The sequence below is a fragment of the Diadema setosum genome, chromosome 10, assembly GCF_964275005.1.
Source record: "Diadema setosum chromosome 10, eeDiaSeto1, whole genome shotgun sequence".
NCBI classification, from domain to species: Eukaryota; Metazoa; Echinodermata; class Echinoidea; order Diadematoida; family Diadematidae; genus Diadema; species Diadema setosum.
This window is the reverse complement of record NC_092694.1, coordinates 38857076-38879006: the sequence shown is the minus strand read 5'-3', so window position 1 is coordinate 38879006 and position 21931 is coordinate 38857076. Positions and strand designations below refer to the sequence as shown.

General features: G+C 41.3%; 1 protein-coding gene across 1 annotated transcript; it reads left to right on the top strand.

The window, feature by feature from the left end:
* The first annotated feature begins 886 nt into the window (after window positions 1-886).
* Window positions 887-19891, top strand: LOC140233598 (uncharacterized). The gene is made up of 3 exons (XM_072313689.1): window positions 887-1435; window positions 13395-13561; window positions 17582-19891. The coding sequence occupies exons 1-2, from the start codon at window positions 887-889 to the stop codon at window positions 13506-13508; spliced, it is 663 nt and encodes a 220-aa protein (XP_072169790.1). The 3' UTR covers window positions 13509-13561; window positions 17582-19891.
* Window positions 19892-21931: the final 2040 nt, after the last annotated feature.

The following is a 21931-nucleotide window of genomic DNA, read 5'->3' as shown; positions in this document are numbered from 1 at the left end:
ATAGATATCAGGCACTCGTCGTGCCAAGAAAGAAGCAAAAAAAAAATAAAAATCGGAAGTCCCATCGAAAAGAAAACATGCCATGATGATTAGTGTATGTCGATGGCATATCACAGATAACACTCCAGATACGCGAGGAGTCCAATTAATCAAATGCTGCAATTCCATTGGTTGAGTCCGGCTGTGCGCTGGTCGTAATATACCCCAGCGAATAGCGTAAAATTACGCCGCAGGTCTCGCATGACTTGTCGGAGTACACATTCGCCTGCTGTGTTCCTTCGCCTACTCCTATTGGTCGTGTATGCGTGTATTCCGAGTCTGACCGTGTGTGTGTGTTTGTGTGTTGTGTGTGCGTATGTGTCTGTGTAGTTTGCGAGCAGTGATGCATATCAGACAGTCCGACAGCGAACCAGCCCAGCCGACCGTCAGCTAGCTAGGCAGCGGTCGCCTTATCAGTAAGGTACATTCCGTTTCACGCAACACAAGCTGCTAGCAGTGCTGTACGAGCGCCCGGAATCTCGTACACCAAGCCTCAGGATCGTGTTTCATGAGTCATATAGTTGTATCTGGAGATAAATCCATAAGTGAATACATCCACAAGCAGGGTCGGATTCTGTTTATACGATCTTTCACCTATTAACTGAGAGCAAGTCACATCCTGGTTGCTTCGTAGCCATAATTTGGTACACTTCCTTATCCATCTCCACCAGTGCAGTGGCATTGGAAAACGCCATTCTCTTCAGAAAATCGAGCGTCATAGTCGGTTTCATACACTGGACAGTTTTGGTATTGGAAGCTGTACTGTATCTACCATCTTTTTGAGGAAAAACATCTCCAAATTCAGAGGAATTTTCGTCTCTAACTCTAGCTTGACATATCACGCGACATGAAGCAACCTCAAATGCAAGCACCTATGGTGCAGCAGCAGCAGCAGCAGCAGCAGCAATTTTCAGCGAGTCTTCGTCACACGTTACCCGCGTACAGCGGCGGGGAACGAAAGCACAAGCGGGCAGGTGTGGCCAACTTTACCATGTCCGACTGCTACGAGAAGTTGAAGCAGCTGGTTCCAACGATCCCTAAAAATAGGAAAGTTACACGAGTGGAGATCCTGCAACATGTAATAGACTACATCCAGGACTTACAAACGGCGTTAGAAGGACAAAATATCAATGTGAAAGTCATTGGAAATTTGAACGAACTCAGCGGCATGATGCGAGGAGCGATGCCCGTACCTACTCCGGCGGCACCCAACAGGACGCCATTCACCACGCTGGTACCGCAGCAGCGGCAAAACCAACAGCACTGCCCACCACCACCACCTACGCCACTCGGACACAACAACCAGGCCAACATGATGAGACAGCAACAGTGTCAGTCACAACAAACGTCACTCTTCCAACAACCAAGTTACAACGAGTTTCGTCACAGACAACAGGTATATCTATTTTGTTTGCCTTCTCTCTCTCTCTCTCTCTCTCTCCTTTCATTTCGTCGGTGTAAAACTGGGTAGCCAATCAACGTGATCAATGGCATTGGCAACGCCATTCAGATTGACATTGCATTGGATGGAGTCGAAGCGATTCTTATCAAATGTACATAATCGTCTGTGACCGTGGAGATTTACAAGTATACTTTTCCGCTCTCTGCTAGGTATATATTAAACATACATAGCTTAAATCATATGACACATACCATATATCGATCAATGGGATTTGCCTTTATGAGAAAGACTTTTTTTTCGTTTTAATTGTTGTCGAGAGAGTAAATATAAACCACTTTAATAGTATAAGAGGCTAGAAATGAGGGGATCACGTCACTGCATTGTGGAGCTCGCTCGATTAACATGTTGCACACTGCCCTTAAACATGTTAAAATGCCATATAACAAATCGTATGTGGATAGTAGCGTAAATATATACACTGACTATGCCATGTATCTCTGTCGCTGTCGATACAATGTTGTTTGTCTGGATGAGTAATAGTGCCCCAATGCAACGACTACGACCTACCAGCATAATGTATTCACTCACTTGAATTGAGATTATACTAGAGTAGGATCAACCAAATTTTGATAGAAAGTGCTCACGCATATACCGCATTATACGTGCCCTTCAAAAGATATAATGCACTATACTGCATGCTGCTTAAACACCTCAAAACAAAACATGGCGAGATCGAGAATGCCATTATTTCTTCCATGTCTTGCCCGGATGTAACTGCGACCAGCCCCAACACGCAGTCCTCCCACAGTGTGTAACTGTGTACACGGAGCGTCCCGGGGCCGGGGTTAGCCCGGATGATAACGCCATACGCTTATTATCTTTATTAGCTTTTCATTCTTTTTAGTCAGCATGACTTTCTTAATTTCACATGCATTTGAATGCACTTCATTGAAGTTTCACAAGGTAACATTAATGTCATAATATACTGGCATTGTGGCAATGTCAAAATTAATGCCCAAATGCAACACTAGTGATGTAACAACAGGTTACGAGTACTGTCACTAGTCTATATACTTGTGTTTGTTCATGAAATGATTTCACAAATATTTTTGCAAATTTGAGAGGAGAGGGTAATTGAAATAGGCATAGATAGGTGTCACATACAATCCAATGTACAACATACGTGACGTTTTCCACTTCTCTCGCCGGTAGAGATCGCTGTAATTTATTACGTAACAAAACTTCAAATGTGAGTATGTTATTGATTTACATTATCAATGTTGGGTATTTATTACAGTGTCTTTATTGTTATACTGTTAGGATTCAAATGTTCATATGTATCACATATATATATATATATATATATATAAAATGAGGCGTTGTACTTTCATAATGAGTTGTCTCTGCGTCCATCTCATGAAAGGCGTAGTGGTAACCGTGTTCTGGGTTGGCATGGGTTAATGAATAGATTCTAAGAGAATTGCTGCGTAAATACGTCTGTCTGTTGTGTGTCGCTAACCAGCTGCAGAATTGGCGCTTCGCTCGTTCATTAACCTTTGAAATAAACCCCGCTCGTATGGTAAGAGTACGTGTATTTCAGCCCAGATGTCCGGGACGGGGTATTCCAGCTTGCGACATTCATCTCGCCCTCCAGCCTCGCGCACCTTTTGTTATGTGTTCTTGGCTGTGCTGGATCCAAGACTTTGCCACCAGTAGAACACAATGTAGCCCACTACAATAGCGCCTTTTCACTGACCGGCCTCAGCCATTGAACCCTAATTGGATGGAATGGCGCGCGGGTACCCCGTCCTTTCGACGACACAGCTGTTCCTGTCGTCTTGGCCCAGCCCCTGATCTCCCACAAGTACATCAGGGGCCCGATGTTGTTACAGCTTGCTGTCATACATCACAAAATTAGTGTTCCCATATTCTACTTCAAGAAAAGAGTGTGTGAGTGTAGCTAAAGGGCAGATAGGGACAACTTGCTTTATCATGTAATTCCCATAAAAGGTTAAAGGTCATAGGAATGACTTTACTTAATCTCAAACTCTCAAGCTAGACTCTGATTTGGTGCATAATAACGTGATAATGAACTCTGGGTCTATGATATTATGTATATTTTCCCACAACTTTAGTGAGTATATGACCTCCTGAACCAGGTGTTCAGTGCTGGCAGGCAGGCAGGCAGAGCCAACCATGGCCGTGTCCTTGCGTCCCCGCGTCCTCATGCCATCCTATCATTATTATCATCTACCATTGTATACCGGAAGTTTAGCAAGTATTGATTATATCTTTACTGACCTTCGCCGTTCTACTTAACGCTTTCTTTTTGTTGAATAGGCCTACCATATTACCACTGCCAGCATGTCTTACACCTGAAGGTATGGTGAAAGTTCTTTAGATAGAAAGAATTCTCTCTCCTATCTAACGCCAACCAGAGGAGCTGGACACTTCAAGGGTGCACTATTCCACTCCCCCAAGGGTGCCAAATCGCAATTTCAAGCTTTATCGACACACATGTCCAAGGCCACAAGGGTACCTCCTTCCAGTGCAGTATGCCCATCGACAGTTATCCGTTCATGTCCCGTCTATAAATTCTGTAAGAATCCTTGACCAAGAACTTTGATACGAAATAACTAAAAGGCCCTGATACATTTTTTTAAACTTCGTCATTATTGTGTTAAAATTTTTCTTTTTCTTGAGATGGGGAATAACGCCCAGCTCTTCCGACACGTCCTTCAGTGAAAGTGAAAAAGCTGTGATGCCATGTACGGCAAGTACGTAACACATGACGAGTATATAACGTGCCATTATTTATTTTTTACGCAATCATTTTATTGAGAAGAATGGTCAATCTTAGGAAGGCTGGTGGCTGCCCGGCACCCCTCCCCTCTCTCGTTAACGTGGTATCTTCTTCCATTATTGATGCCGAGTATGATTGTAAAGCGCAGCTGTCGTATCGACCAACCTATAAACCGCCATCGGTGTTTACAAACAATGCCAAGTCGATGTGACCGGTAGATAACCTACGATATAAACACACTGCAAATCATCCCACAGCTGTATAGTGTGGGGATAAGACCACAAGCGACTAAGCCATTGTCTCAAACGCCAAGGCTATGTCTATTAATTCTGAACCGTGTCTACAATGTATTAGGGCAGCTTTTGGTATCTTGCTCAACGTTAAATGGACATGTGTTTGTTCCTCATCACGTTCTATAAGCATAAAACTACATGTATAACATTCTCGTCATTTGCGTATGTCCCACATCAAAGCCACTGATACTCTTATAGGAATTATCAAAAGGAAATTTACACAAACGTACACAAGTAGGCCTACCAACTAAGGAACTCCGAACTACATTGTACGTTGTATTAAATGGGATGAGAACGCGGTTTTTTTTTTTTATATATATACAAAATCTATTTCTTATCGCTTTTGACGATTGGAAATTGTCCATGAAATGCTTACGTGGACCAGGGAGGTGAGACCTCCCTGCGTGGACTCGTCGGGGCAAAGGTATCAACGGTGATACATATTTATAAATACGTGTACATACATGTACCAACGCAACGTGACTAAGGGGGTACCTGGACTCCTTTGAGCTTACATAACATACATTCCCTCCGGTATGAACACTTTCATTCCACGAGATAAGACTCGGAAAAACCAGGGAGGTTCCCACCTCCCTGGAAAAACACACGCCGCTGTAGACACGATGTGAAATTCCTCGCTTGGCGCCCGTGTGTGATGGTCGTACCGAGGAAGTATACCTCCTTGTGTGGTTGCTGGGCGTACTTGCTGTTGGCTTTGGACATCTACAGCTGCGCTAGCCTTGGGAATGACCCGGTGAAAGTGTGTCGAGTTCGATGACCATTAGTGCTTGGAAAAGGAGAGAAAGACCACCTCCGAGTCCATTTGGCAAGGGATGATAACAGGTTATTTTTAGACCGGAAAGTTGCAGCTCGAGCAGCCACGCACCTGTGTCCTTGTGACGGAAACACGAGCGAGTCGTGAAATTGTGTTCAATGACTCTCTCTGTATGAGGAGTCAGCTGTGCGGGAAGTCACGGTAGATGTACTAGAGCAGCTCTCTTGAGCCGACGAAGTTTCGATTTTTCTTTCTTCCCCTTCAATGGTGACACAGGCTTTATTAGGATAATTTCATCCTCATAGACATAATGTATACAATAGGTATGGTAACATACGCCCGAGTTGTTTTATGGTGCCAGATATTCGCATTAGCAACCCCAACACGTTCGTGTTAGTGGTTACAGCGCCCTGGGGTTATGTGCTGGAATGATGTATTCAAGAAATGTATTTATTCTAATTTGGCATTCCATTTGTTTTGTAATGTATGCCCGTGTTAAAGCATTTTGTATACCCCGAACAGGTTGGGTAAGTTCGTTTGTTTAATTCCGTTGTGTGCTAGACGGAAGTTTGTCTGAGTTCTATCGCATTTAGATATAGCGAGTTCTCCACTTCCTGGCGTATTTTTCTCCCGCCAATACTGTACGTGGCCTACTCTATTTCTGTTCGTGAAGTCGTTGGCATTGACAGATTTACATTACATATCGTCAGCCACAAACTGTATCGTATACGATATAGGCTTCTGCCAGCATGATTCTAGGATTTATCATTAGAATGTTCACATGCTTTGGATTTTGATGCATTTACCACGCAGTCCAGTGAACACCAATATCCCTTGATTTGATTGATGTTTTTATCCCAACGGAATTCTCTGTGGGCAATATGACGGTGCAAGTTGGAGCTTCGGATTTTATGAAGGTCGCAGATGAAAATGGAGGAAACTATGGGAACAAATTCAATTCAACACGAGGGATTTTTATTTACCAATACTGTGCGTTAATAAGCCAACGATACAAGCTTAGACTTGCTATTGGGTTTGACTGGAAAGAAGCAATTGTTCGTTAGACAAGCATAATCCGACAATGTACAGCTGTTTGTAAATTTCATTTCATTTCATTTATTTTCCACATCCTGATAAAAAGCATTTACAAAATGCAGGAACGATATATACACAGTGTAGGACATTGCAACACTGCCGAGATCATTTACATGTATTTATGTCTTTGAATGACGTGTTAATGACAACTGATTTTTTCTTTTCTTTTTATGTTGTGAGCTAAATTTTCTGACGTTGACAATGATGTCACCATCTGCAATATTCAAACCTGGGAAATATTATCAGAGCTCGAATGTTTCATTGGGTAGGCACTTTTGTGGGTCACATTTTTGCCAAGGACAGTCCGTTGGTGGCGCTATTCCACAAATGCTCCCGTGACATCAAGAACAACTGCACGCCAGATGTCTCGAGCTGCATGAAAACGATTCCCCGTTTTCAGCATATCAACTTGTGTCGTTCTGTCATGAACTCACTCAAGTATTGAGTGTTCTGTGTGAAAAAAAAAAAATCACCAAAAACAAGGTGCCTTGTATCAAACCTACCTGAGCACAAAGATTAGTTCTATTCATTATTCAGAGCAGGACCCGAACGGAAATACCACGACAGTTGTTCATGAAGTAGGGCAACGTCCCATGACAACATACCATCTGCCGTGCATACATGCCCGTGACCCATGAACAAAATCGTGGCAAAAATACTCACAGCAGAATGCGCGCATGGGACTGAGTGAGAAGACAGCAGTCGCACAAGATTCCAATCCATTAACGGCGGACGGACCAAGCTGCGATGCCTGGCCCGTGGATACTTTTAATGCATAATTATCAAGATTAAAGTTTTAGAGGTACTTGTGTTGCCATCTGTACACCTTGAGATCTCCCCTCTGCCAGGAACGCGATTGTCAGTCATTGTTTCATGTCTCGCACTCGGTAATTACCCTCCCAGCGCATGCCTGCTGCTAACGAACATCTGCGGAGTATTTTGAATGGCGATGGTTTCTAGGGCGAGTGTAGGTATACCTCCAGAACTGCCCTCCATCTCATTGTTTTCGTAGTAATTCCCATTCCTTTGACCATCTGTAACTCGGCTCCAGTAAGGATGAGCATCATGCCTCATTAACGCCCTCTATAGTTTTAGCCGACGGGGAAAAGTTGATTGTCTCGTTTCTTTAAACCAACTGTCTTCCTCATCACAATGTAACGTTATTCTGCTTATGTAATTTTATGACGAAACAGTGTCACTTGTTTCTCGTCTTTTTTTTTTTTTTTTTTTTTTTTTTTACCATGATGGTGGTGATTTTGCCATTCATTAGGTATGGGTGTGATATACCCATGTGATATGGCAGGGTAGCTATATTATTTTATTTCATCTCAAAATCTGTACGAGCCGTGGAAAAAAAAAAAGACCTGTGGAACTAATTAGTGCCGATGCTACCACTAATCATTTAGCACAAACACACACACATACACACTTGTCCTATATACACACGCAGAGTAATGTCGAGTGTATTGTCCAGTCTGTCATCTGCTGTACACGGTAAATGTGACAGTTGGCCGTCTTAGCTCCATCCCCTGCTCACCCGAAATGGGGAACGCTGTGACCCCATTTACTCTCTCCCTCAGCCTCTCCATCCAACCTGACTTGGGAGAGTTTGGTTGGATTCCACGAATCCCTCCTAGCAGTCGCCCCATCTGCTCTCCGCCAAGTGAAAAGCCCGCTGACAGTTGTCACATCAGTGTCCCCTCGTCGCCTGGGAAAACCCTGGGAGAGTTTTGGCTGAACTAGACGGGGAAGATTCGGTGGATTGACAGCGTGTTATACATGTCGTTGTCCAAAATGCATGAGCAATGAGCATGCTACTGCTTAAAGATTTTTATGACAGTTCTTAGTGATAAGGCTTCAGGATATTCATGGCATTACTGTACTGTATAGTAGAAACAACAATTTACATGCCATTTTGATAATATGAAAATGATTTGGAAAGTTTTGAAGAAGACAGAGAAAACATAGGCCTAATCGAAAAACATAAAAACAGGGGAAAAAAAGAACTAATCAGCGAAATACATCATAAAAGGAACAATACTAGTGTCTAAAAATACGATTGTGATTTAATATTCATACCCGTGACAGAAAACAACACCTATCTACAAAATCTTTTAATAAACATGTTCTCTGACGTTGGTTATTTAATATGTTTCATCAAAGTTCACTTGAGTGATACATAGTTAGTATATACTTTAGCAATGTAGCTCCATGCTGAAAGCAGTATATCCATAAGAAATTGTTCCAAACAGTAGCATATCGGATCCCTTCGATCGTATCGAGGGGATTAGTATCGGAAAGCCTTTCATACTGGGGAGCCTAATTTTGGCGGCGAAGGATAACAAGCGTGTTGCCTTGACAACCGCACAATTTTTTAGTCCTATCGTGATAACAGATAGTTGGGTATCAGATTGGTCAGATTAAGCGATTTTGTTCTCGAGAGCAGGAATTAAAAAGATCAGCAGACGATCTCGCAAAATTATTCTCTTTGTGCAAACAGCTGTGAATGAAGCCCCGTAAAATTGGCGGGGAAACGGAGAGATTCCCTATGAAATATTGTCCTCCCGGTTGTTCTGCAAAATGATGTTCTCAAACCCAATTTCAATCATTGCTTTTGCATACTGGCAAAGAAGCGTATAGTTTCTCACTCTGTATGTGGCCCACAAATTTAACACGTTCTCGATCTCGAAAATTGCTTGTCTAATTTGTCCTCACACGAAATGCGCTGATGGGTGTTCATGCGTGCATGCAATGTAAACTTCAACCCACATCAAAATATGACTATTAATGGGCTCTTTCATTATTCCTGTTTGAAAAGAATTTTCAATTAGTTCCACACCCTTAAACCCGCAAGTGAAGTAAACATCAAGTCAATTCAAACATGACGTATTTGCAGACATCAGAAATATTTGCGTGGGTCTTTCTCTTCCTGCTTCGTGATAGGAATTCGTCTGTTTAGAAGTTGTAGTACATTGTATTGTACTGCCTGCCTTTTAATTACCGTAGAAACCATTTAACTCTAGTCTTTAGTCTCTATAGTGTTCTAGGAAGGAAGCGTGCACCGACATCCGGGTATGCAAGGGAACAAAAAGTGGCGCGAAATCTCATTACGTGTTTTCTGTTCGGATTCTCTGTTTTGTAGAATTCTAACTTATCTTAACAGGTATATGACAATTTGAAGTACATTGGGTCCCGCCCTTGAAACCAGTGGCGGGGTTAGGCCCACATTTTCCTCCACACAATGACGACTGAGTCAAGGTTGGCCAACAATTGCAATGCTCTGACGAGTTTTCGCATTGAAGTTGAACTGTTTCCTCTCGGATGTTTGCGCATGTTCATTAGGAATTGTCGAATGTGTCGCGAGTTGTCTGTATCAACAGCTGTGCGTTATCCGCATGACTGAAGATTGCCACCAAATGCGTGATTGGGAAAGGGGGGGGGGGGGGGTGTCTAAACATGGTGTTGTGAGCAGGTAGGAAAATACGTGTTATAGCTCAGCGTTCCGAAACCTTGTCTTTTGAGGAGCGATCTCTGGGGCTCAACGACTTCCTTTCTCTTCGGGCACTGGGGCACGAGACAACGACAGTGTTCATGACTTTTGTAACAGCCAAGTGGTATCAATAATCGAAGTGCCAAAACAACTGAAGGTGACACGACATTATTAGATACCTGGTTCTAGTGTAGGACCTGCATTGATGATATTATAAAAACAAAGGAACTCTTCCTGTGTGGGAGTGAACGGGAGGGGTGAATTTTGTTGTTCTCACGATCCGCTTGGTAGGCGTGGGAAGCTCTAGTGGGTCTTCTTTCTCTTTTCCCTCTATGATCGTATCGCGTCACCAATCGCTAATGTGCATACTAAAATGTCAAGTTTTATAGACGAAAGAAGTTATACTGAAGAGAAAATCACGGCGAAAGACATCTTGGTTATCATTGAATGTAATTCTATGAAGGGGACCTGAAAGTCAGTCAGAGAATATTTCCTTCTAGCTAAAGTCTTTCACATTCATTAATAACATATCACGTAATAGGTGTTGTTGAATTACACGAAGTGTATCAGACATGTAGGCCCTACGTATAGCGAACATATAAAGCATGATTATTGTAATACTGTAACATAAAATATGGAGAGGCATATGTTTGTGTGCCTGTTTACATTGTAAGCAAGACATGCTCGTTACTTCGAACATAGGAACTGCCAACGTTAGCGTCCCAACAGAATGAAATGTTTCCATATCGAATTATCAGTGATGCCCGAGTATTATTTGTCCGCTTCTAATCGAATATATCGATGATGTTCCGAGTATTTGTTTGTTGAAAATCAGCAACGATGACAGCATCATGTTGGTCAGTGTATAATTGAACGAGTTCGGTTGGCCATGTGTGTACGCAGCGTACAGCCGCGCAAACACATGGCTATAGAGCAAACCAAGTGAGCTAATCGATCTTGAGCAACGATTTATTGAATTTTTAATCAAGGCGTGTGAAAGGGACGTCAGAAGTCGACTGCACTGTGCAGATGACACTTTTGGCTAGTCTCCTTACTGGACAAGAATTAGGACTAATCTTGTGTTCCATGGCTTGATCACGTGTCAGCAGTAGGATACAGAATGTTCCGCCAATGGCTATGAAAATATCTACGTCGCGTCTTGTAGATATGATAACATAGAGTGAAGGCATACACTGAAAAAATGTTATGAAACAATATCTGAAGCACGTCATGAACCTAGGGCGTTATGGGGTGAGAAGAAAGAAAAATATGTTGACCACGAGTGGGTTTTGTATTGAACAAAGAGTGGATATATGAATGTTTTCGAACATTCCAATGAAGTGGACAGAATTAGCCATTGATCGTTCGTTGGTAATGTATCAAAATGTCTACACTCAGTGCGTCTTTGAATATACATAGGTAAACAAGCGGGTGTTCAGCTGATGAAAACCCAAAACCTACTACTACTAGTACAGTAAATGAAATCGCTATAGAGTATCTTAGTTGAGTAATATGTTACTCGTGTGTCGTACACGTGTATATTATTGACATGTCACCTGTCTTAATTGGCACTTAAAACAGTAGGCCTATTTTCACATATTAATGTACTTCTGAGGTTGTACAACGAAATATTTTACTACATGATTTGGGTTATCTCTGGGGTCAGACGTTCCTGTTTTCTCTTTGACACGTATATATCTCATGTGATGTTTACATACATAGATCAGGGAGGTGAGATATAGCTTTTGCGGATGGCCACATACCAAATCATGCACTTGACAAATCGAGTTGAATGTGTTCAGGGAGGTGAGACGAAATACCCCCCCCCCCCTTGATAATGTTGTAACAAATATCTCAATGATTTCGTCTATCCGATCACTTTCCGAAAGGCCGGGAAAAGTCGAAAAGCCGCGAGCTGTGTTGTAACGAATAAAATGATTTGCAAATTAGGGTCTTAACGGATGAGACTACACGTCAATGGTCAGCGGAGTCTGACTGACTTGCTTACTTTGCTAAACGTGGGAAATACTGTCTTGCCAACAGATTTTCCCGCAAGATAACAGGTGCATCTACCGCTGTCAATGGGTGACATGAATGGACACCACTTGACTTGATCCGCCATATTCACGGGAGGCTTTGTGATTTCGCGCCTTCAGACTCTCGCATCCGTTTCTGTTGACCCTGTTTAACATTTATTTAAAGTTTGAAAGGCCGTGATTTTCACTCTCCAGTCTAGGTTTGTTTGCATTTCAGGGTTAACTAGTTTTCTAGGTTAAGACCACCTCACATAGCTGTTCAGTTTTAGATTTATGGACTTTTTATGTGCTTGTGGAATTCCAGAATTTCGCTTTGATGTACCAAACAAAATTGCGCTCGACGAAAGGTGACGAGAAAGTGTACTTTCGTGTGGCGAGGAATGAAGTTCAAAACCTGCGTGAACCCCAGTGTGTGGGACTGCAGGTAATTTAGCTTGCCAGCGTGACAGCGTGGCCTCCACCAAATAGAATTACCCCAAGATTCCCTGGTGATATTTTTACACGTATTTACTGCTCTGCGTGGTATATTCTTGCGAGACAGGCAATATATATCACCGATGTAATTGTTCACTGTTGCTAGACGTGTACAATAATTGTTGAGAGTTTCCATTATTTATGTGTAAACCAAATTACGAATTTCTGATAGCTCTATTTTGTTGTTAATAGCCATGAACCCCAGTTGCTCATTTTCCTGTGATTTTGAATCAGCGGGATTTGATGCTCCGCAGATTCCCACGCAGGATGGAATGTGTGTTTGGTGGTGTAGAGCTATTTCAGCTGGGCTTTCTGTCACTGATGCAACCAATGTTTTGATGGTAAACGAAAGTATGATGTCGCCGTGTATTGGCAAGCGCTAACAGGAACACTGATCGTGTTATGAATAATGTTATTATTAATGAATCATCTTGTATATTTTGGCACACGTAGATTGGTGGTGGTTGAGGGGGATGGAAGTTTGCACAAATTTAGTCTGTCGCGAAATGAATTTTATCGCATTGAAAAGAGTGAAAAACTTCGCTATTACGTGCCACGTCTTCCTTGATTCAAGGCTGCGTGTGGTTTACGATGTTGTTGGGTCCCCGATACTCTTTCGTTTTGTTTGTAAATATTAGTCATGGTTTTGTTTTTAGGCTGCTCATGCAGTAGCATTTCTTTTTGTTCAATCTTTTTAAAGAGCTAAAATGGATGGCGAGTTATATTTGCTTATAGAAATACACAAAGCACAACATAATCATGCATGTTAAGATGTACCGTATGTGTATCACTGATAAAAATGAAAGGATATCATGTTGTATTTATATGATGTGTTAATACTCTCTCTCTCTTTCATTCTCTAACACAAATGTACCTCGATATCAGTGCTTGGATGTGATAGTGCAACGTAAAGAAACTTACACGACCTATGGTAAGTGAGATTCTAACGATTTTGTTTTCTATCTGTCTGTTCATTGTTGACCACAGATGAGCCACCATCACACAGCCAACATGGCGGTCATGTCACAACATCCAGGGCCTAAGCTGCATCCGTACGAGACGCCTGAGAGCTCCCCGGAGTCACGGCCGTGCAGTTGCTAGCGGCGCTCCCTCTTTTTCTCGCTAGCAGTGGAGGAGGTTGCTCAATCGTCATGGTAAGTACCACGGTTTGACAGAATACAACTTGAGTCCGTCCTTTGATATAAGTTTTCAAGGGGGCCTATACGCGCGACATTTTTTATACTGAATCTAACAAATCGTTGATGTAAAGTTTCTTCCTGATTGGTTTGTTTCCTAATAGTAAAATTAAATTTTCAGCAATAATTCTTAGTTAGGTATAGGAAAATTTGACTGGTGGCATGTAAACTTTACACATTGCACAGCCGCCTGATAGAATTTAACTATCCGACTTCATGAAAAACCCACACACGAAAGTTTGAAAGCCACCATAGATACTCGTCCATCCAAGTGTCAAGACTACATCTCGTGAAGTTGTCTTGAATCCTGGGTCAGATGGGTCAATCGGTCCCGCGGGTCTACCATCAGAAGACAGCACCACAGCATCGCTCGCTGTCAATATCGGTGTCATCACAGAATAAATACATGAAAAAAGAAGAGATAGGAAGGCATATATCAGCCTCGATCAACCACATGGCTCGTCTCTCCCATCAACACGTTCCAACTTCTCTGCGCCTGGAGCGGGAGGGTAATTCCTAGCGGCAGTGATGGCTAGGAACAGCTGGTCCCAGTACCGGTGACCTTCCTTGACTTTCCGCCTTTCACCCTGACGTTGTGTCGGGGCGCTGTCGTATTTTTTTTTTTTTTTTGAACAAATCTTTTCAAGCAATGAAGAAGACTTGAAGTCATCGTGATATGTAAGGATAACTATGCATCAATTTTAACGAATGGGATCATACGTGGCCTTAAGGCGCTCCATGTCTCGGAAACTACAAGTAAATACCACATCCATCGGTTAAAGGGTGTGTACAGTTCTGGTTGAGGTGAGGATTTAGCTTTTAACGTTTTGCGAGATATTCAGAAACCACTCTATGAGATGTCAAAGAGCATGCAATTCTAAGGGGTATCAAAAGTTTATTTGATGAAAATCGGTTTTGAAATGGCTGAGATATCCAAAAACAAGGTGAAACAAAGAGATCCTAGTGAAAGGCGTGGCCTGTCGCCTTTTATTATTATCACTTTTTTGGATATCTCAGCCATTTAAAAACTAATTTTTATGAAATAAACGTTGAATCCTTCTACATACTCTAACATATTTCATAAAAGGTTTCTCGTCATCTCACTTAGGAATGTTCAAAACATGAATCCCCACCTCAACCGACTTCCAGTACTGTACAATCCCTGTAACATAGGATGAGATCTAGGTGTGCATGAATGAGAAACGTGTCTCTCTCATTTCAATAAGCGATGACAGAGATAAGAAATTGGTCTCTGCTTGGGGAGAAACTATAGGTTAGAACTAGAAGGAGGAGCACCAACCAACTGACTCGTTTTCTGAACTCGCTACTCGCAGTTCTACGGGTACACTACGTGACTGCTCATGCAGCTATGCGGGCAGGCCGGGAAAGACACGAGGGCATGAACCCGAGTAACCCCCAAGTCTGAAGGTTTTCTCGGAACAGGGAGGGGTTAGTTCTCTCGCACGTGTTCAAAAGGTGCCAAATACATCTTGGTCGTTCGTCTAACAGGGAGCTCCAACACACTAGCTTCATGGGCCTATAATATGCGATGTTTTGAGCGAGTGAAGTTGGGGTGAATGACCAACCAAGAACGTTTCTCGCTGCACTCCCCACAGCTGGCATTGGAGAGACAAGTTTAATTTTCCAAATATTTCGAATATTTTGATGTTTAATAGTAATACAGCCAGCTAACAACTTTGGTGTATTTAAACACGTTTACATTCGCTCTTCCAGCTGTCCCAGCAAAATGTGATTTAATTGGTTCTCAGAAGAGTCCAAGGTTGCCCTTCAGCAACACTAAGTCTTGTTCGAGTACCGTTTACTCTGTCCAAAGTATGGTTTGATAGCACTCACACGTTTTCATGTTCCACGTAGTAATTTAGGTAAGGGGGAAGTAGGGGGGGGGGGGGGGGGAGAGGAGAGGAAAGCCACACCACCCATTACCTAGCATGCCCACAGCCATGGATCCTGTCCATCTTTGTGCACTTTCGTCGTCTACCTAGTATGATGACATACGGTACACTGAATTTGATCTGACTTAATGTTCCAGTCAAAATGAACGTGCATGTTTCTCTAAGATCGTTAGAATAGGAAAAGTGAAGTGAAAGTAAAACAAAATCTACAAACCTTCATCTCTATGCGAGATGCTGGTTGGAAGACTACCTGACCGTGAGTAATCATGATATTAGATACATGCGGGGAGTGATACATGTATTAATAAAATAATAATACTCCGAAGAGGTCTGATTAAGCCTTACGCGGAACTTGATGGGGAGTGCTGTAAACTATATCGTTTCTTTCTGTACCGAGGACAATCCGTGGCTGTAGTCAGGTGGCGGAAGTGTAGCGGACAAGCCGCTAGGTGGCTGAACGTCCCCACCGAGTCGTAGACGGGATGACCAAGCTTGTTGCTATGCGCACCTGCTTCGAGCCTGAAAAAATGGCCTCCGGAAAGCCACGCGGGGTAACAGGTGACGGGCGTACACCATAGGGTGTGGATGAGAACGCCTTCCTGGATGTAAAGCTCTCGAAAAAGGGAACGATGGGGGAAAAAAAAACAGAAATGAAACTGGTAAGCTGCCTAAGTGGAAGGCACCCACAATCAAACCAGCTGGTGTGTATGTCGCGGTATCTCACACAGCGTTTTGCTTACTGATAAGTCGAAACCGAAAGAATGCAGGAGTCATGTGTATATACACCAGCTTTTTATAATCACTTACCGGAAGTTAACTTCTGCTTACAATCATATGAAAAGCAGATGTGATTATCTCATTTTAGCTTCCTGTTTCCGTAGAATTTTGCTGGCGGCATGGACTGAGTAGAACCCGATCAGACTGGTGTTTGCTTATATTAATTTAAGATATCATTTTGTGTAGCCGAATGCGTCACTCAACGTTCGAAGCTTTGTAAGCCATACCACCTGCTAATCTGTATGGTTATAAAGGGCATGTAAGGGATTGAAAATTCTATATGATCATTATAATAATGTGAATTCCTTCATGAAGGATTTTCCTTCGCTAAAGTATCCAAGCTGCCTGTTTCCATGGATTGAAATAACCGTGGTCATGAATTCTGCTGGTACAAATTACCCAAGTCTCATATTTTGGAACCTGATAGCGAGAGTGTATTGGTTCGATTGCTTTTTTCCGAGACCGAAAACAATTTACGAGCTATTATTGCTCCAGCTGATCATAATTTATTCCCAGCATCAAGCTGAAGTAATGAATGCGGTCGAAGTGTGTCCTACGCGCAATAAATTTCATGCAAAATGACACTATGGGCCCCTGAAAAGCAGTGCAAGAAACCCGTCCCTGACAGTGGGAGGAGGAGTAAAGTCAAAGTGGCGTCACTTTGCGAGCGGTCATGATAAATCAAACATGAATGTGATTTAAAGTACCAATAAAAGACATGTACTTAATGTAATGGTAAAGGGCAAGGTCATTGTACAGTCTGGTTTAAGTAACCGTGTTTATCTATGTTCTTTCAAGAAGGAGTGCAATAAAAAAGAAATTTCATGTTTGTGTGTGCATTGTGTTTGATAACTAATATATATATATATTATATATATATATATATATATATATATATATATATATATATATATATATATATATATATATATATATATATATATATATATATATATATAGTCAGATCATCGTTTATCAACCGGGATTAAAGTATTCTAACATCACATCGCATCCTGGTCGCTGATGAAGAATGCGATGACTAACCTGTTTTGTGTCTTGTTTCTAAAACATGCGCTTTCCTCGCCAGGATGAAGCGTTTTAATGCCATTTTAGGTTTTAATCTCCACAGTCAGATCATCGTTTATCAACTGGGATTAAAGTATATTAATTGGTTCCATTGCAACATACAGTGTACGATAATGTTATGATGATGCAAGTAGACACTTAACTCGATCTATATGACTAAAAGATCTCTCTTTCTCTTTTCCTGCGTTTTCCTTCTGTGCAGTGTTCGTTGTCGTGATCGAGACCGACGATGATTCCATCGATGCTCTCGAAAACAGGGGATCATTCTGTCTAAACGAATCTGTACTGGCTGTAGCACACCGAGAGGGGAAAAATGAATCGTCGCACTTTCTGCGGATTGCAGCACCGACCCTTTCATCGGCAGCAAAGAACTTCGCTGGTGTGACGAGCAGCGAGGAGAACGGAAGGGCGTGGAAACTGCATTTTGCGTGCTGGATGGATTCATTGAGTAAAGAGGACAGGAGAGATTTCATACAAAGAGGTGTATAGACAGAGTGACTCACCCTTTGCAGACAGTGATCGTGATATCCAACCTCTCATGCACAAATGGACATTATCAAATTTAGTGTTGATGTAAGGACTGGGACTTGGTTAGAGTCATCTGCCACTGTCCGATGTCATGAAGCTTTCTGAAGAACCACGTACGCTGTACATAGGTACCGCCGTGTCTGTCCCAGTATGGAAAGACACGTTTAACATCACCTTTGAGCCACATACGAACAATGTTCCTACTACTGTATCATAAAGTGAAGAATAAAGAATTATAAAATGCTTTGTTAATGTGTATATGGAACTACTCTGCACTTTGAAATTCATTTTGCCAATGTTGTTTGTTTCGTGTCGGTGATTTGTTAAACTCAATATTTATCGGGCTTTAAATGGGGTAAATTGGCATTGTCGATAAATTATCATGTAGGCCTATGTTCTTCCCTGTGCGGAACACCAAGCTACCACAATCCTTGTCTGCACGTGTAATGTGACAGGATGGGATCTCATCATTTGATAGTTGGTTGCCTAGCCGGCAGAAGGGCCCTAAGGCTTGCATGCTCCAAAACCTGCTATAGCAGAGCCCTAAGGATTCCTTGTATGCTCTCAAGCTTGCTAGGGCTCTTCTGATTGGCAGGCGACGAGTTGCATTCAATGAGCGGCACATTTCAGAACGAGTTCAAACTACTTACAATAGTGAATTGCACCCCGCTTATTGCGTCTAGTAATTACACGTACTGCACATTAAACGGTTTCTTTATATCATTAAGATCACTGAAATCCAATTTTCGCCGAATAACTCTGAATTTTGTTAACTGAGATTAAGACGCGTTTTGTCCTTCACTTAACATGATTTTGGTAAAAAAAAAAAAAAATTGATTAACCTTCAGAACAAACCAGCGATATTCATTCTCCAGCATTTGCCTAGACAATCCTTGTATACGAATATTAACTGCATAGGGCTGGTCATGATTATCTCTTTTACGTTGAAAACCTAGGCGAGGACAAACGCTTTATACTGGATAAGGCTTGCCTCGACGTCTGCATTGCCGCCATAGTGTCAGTGTCAGTGTCAGTGTTATGTGCTAGATGCTTTGTGTAATCATACATTGCTTTATAGCAGAAAGCAACAACACTATTTGAGTGTATGGTTGACTTCATCACACTGAACGTACTAAATGAAGGTGAATTGTTTGTTGGGATGATATCGTCCGTTATTGAGTATAATGGGATTATCGACAAGCTTTCTGTATTACGTAACTCTCAAGGTCTCACCCCTTACATTTTCCGTTCCAGTCAAAGTCACAGTCCAACAGAGCAGCTTTCTTATCGATTTTGACGATTTTGCTGAGCAGTCTGTCATAGATAAAGACTATTTATGATTAATCTTGCCATTCCTTCACTCCGACGTTAAAAAGAAACATTCAGTCATCAAATTGAGGGCGTTCCAGAACTGGGATTGTGTAAGTCACAGGTCGCTAATAGAGAAGTACTTGAGTTGACAGAGAGCGAGGCGTGTGGGTAGAGAAGTGAATTCCAAGACGCTGAACCGGGGTTCCAACCGGAAGGATCTTTGCTACATCGTGAAATTATATTGGCGTGTGAAATGTCAACAAAATCTGGTTTTTGTAGAGCCGCTGTTTGGCCAGGCACGGCCCGAACAATGATATTACTTCTTGTTATGCATAAATCATTAACAGGGTCAAGAGTGTTACGACTGCATCACTTATCTTCAGCTCTGTTTCCACTTGATTTTGTTTTGCTTTGGTTTGTTTGAAAAGTGAGATTTTATGTGGAGGGTACAAACTTCACTGATAACAATTTTAACGTGGCATACACAACAGTTTCATGTCGACGCACTAGCCTATGCTAGAAGCATGCAAGCACCTTTGCCCAGCAGCAATTGTGTGTCTCGTTAATACGTGTAAGGTCATGTTTGTAAGATTAGGTAAGTTCGTTTACACCTATCACAATTTTGTACAGAATTTGAAAATCTTGAATATGTGGTATTAAAAAAAAAAGTTATATGGACTGATAATTCTAGTTGTATACCGTGTTCTTGATATGGTCTGATATGGTCTGGTGTATTGTGATGGAGATGATGTAAAAATGCGGATAGTGAGTTGAGTGAGAATGTACAAATATCGTTATCCAGTTCATTAAAAAAGTTTATAATAGCAACTTTTGCTGGAATGGCAATTGTCATGGTAACGACAAGATTCCTACTTCCTGATTGGCTGTTGCTTGTTGCTGTGGGAAGTTTCCGTTCCAGCAAGAGTTGCTATCCTAACATCTTTTATGAAATGGGGGCACTGGTTTTTCCATATTCATGCACACACGCACACATTAATATAATATAGTAATATACATTACATAAAATTATGTATGTATGCGTACATATTACAGTATATGTATAAACATACAATGTGCACATATGAAATATATGTATATATATATATATATATATATATATATATATATATATATATATATATATATATATATATATATACATTTATACACACAGACACATACATAATAATAATATGTTATACGTCGTGTACCGGTTGTTTAACTGCCTTTTCTTGAATGGGTTTAGGTATAATGCACATACATTGTACAGTTAACCTAAGTCGACCTCGCACTCGACGAAAAACTGGTTAAGTCGATGAAAGATCTGCCCGTTGGATGCATGTTAATTCTTTTGTGTAAGTCGGAATTCACGTCTGTCAGTTCAGTTCAGTTTAGTTCAGTTTATTCAAACCAAATCAAACAACAAAAATACAAGACATAACTGCAAAAATTCAGACTGATAGGTTCGGGACTCCATTGAAGCACAGCTTGTGGTCGGGGCCCCTTTACACAATACACTACAGTATATGGCAAGGTGTAACATATTTACATGGAGTATAACATAATATGTACAAATTATACAACAAAATAAATGCAGACAAGTACACGTATAGCACCTCCCCCATACACAACGCAACACACACACACTCACACATACACACGCATACACACATGCATGCACACTTCACACATGGCTACCTCATGAACGATTTTCCCCACTTCTTTTTTATTCGACCTTATAGGCGATGTTGACTGTGCAAATGGAGAGATAATAATCAAAACACATGTATATCTTTATTTATCTAGAAGTGTGTTTGTTGTTACAACATTTATATATATATATATATATATATATATATATATATATATATATATATATATATATATATATATAAGTTATTCAAATTGATGACATTCTCGCGTCGATTTGCTTTTAATTGCAACTGTTTGACAAATTGCCCTAAGTAAGTAAGCACTGAGTTAATCGTGTTTCAGGAGTACAATAGCCATGACAAAAGAACCAGCATTTGCTGTCGGGCGGAAGCTCGGTGGTCTAGTGGATAAGACGCCTGTCCGGTGATAAGGAGGTAGCAGGTTCGAATCCAGCTCGAGTATGCATGTCCATGATTTCTTTTATGAAGACTGCAACATGTGTAGGCCTACTGCTGAAACACTTGTCAATTCAGTGCTTATTTACGCCGATGTAATAGGGCAATTTGTTAACCCGTTGCAATATTCGTATAAAGTTAAATTATGCAAACAGTGGGGTAAGAATAATTAAATCGGACTTAATCAAGAAAATTGTGGAATTTTTACATTTTTCTTTTATAAGAAACAAAGTTATCGGTGTCAATTTACACAGTACAGACGAAGGGGGTGCTGTCATAGGTTTGCAACTCCCATATACAACATGTAAGCGTATGTAGTTTGGAACACAATTCAATAAGAATAGAACATTCAAATTTAACACCTGTGTTACCTCGGATGAAAACTCTTAAGTAGATCATCATGATTTTGAAATAATTCAACGCTTTTGAACTTTGTAAGCAATGCTTTTTCCTTTGAAATCCTTGTGTGTGTATTTTCCTAGTTTGATGAAATTGTTACTGCATGATCTATCTAACTGTGTTCTACTATTTCTCATCAAGATCACCATCTGTTAGTTAGGCCTATATCATCAACTACAACTTGTTTTATTGCCTCACGTCTCCAC

Excerpts from the sequence above, each read along its gene's own strand:
- LOC140233598 (XM_072313689.1), top strand. The coding sequence starts at position 887 with ATGAAGCAACCTCAAATGCAAGCACCTATGGTGCAGCAGCAGCAGCAG. Across the intron at positions 1,436-13,394 it reads AGTTTCGTCACAGACAACAG|ATGAGCCACCATCACACAGC; the intron begins GTATATCTATTT and ends TGTTGACCACAG.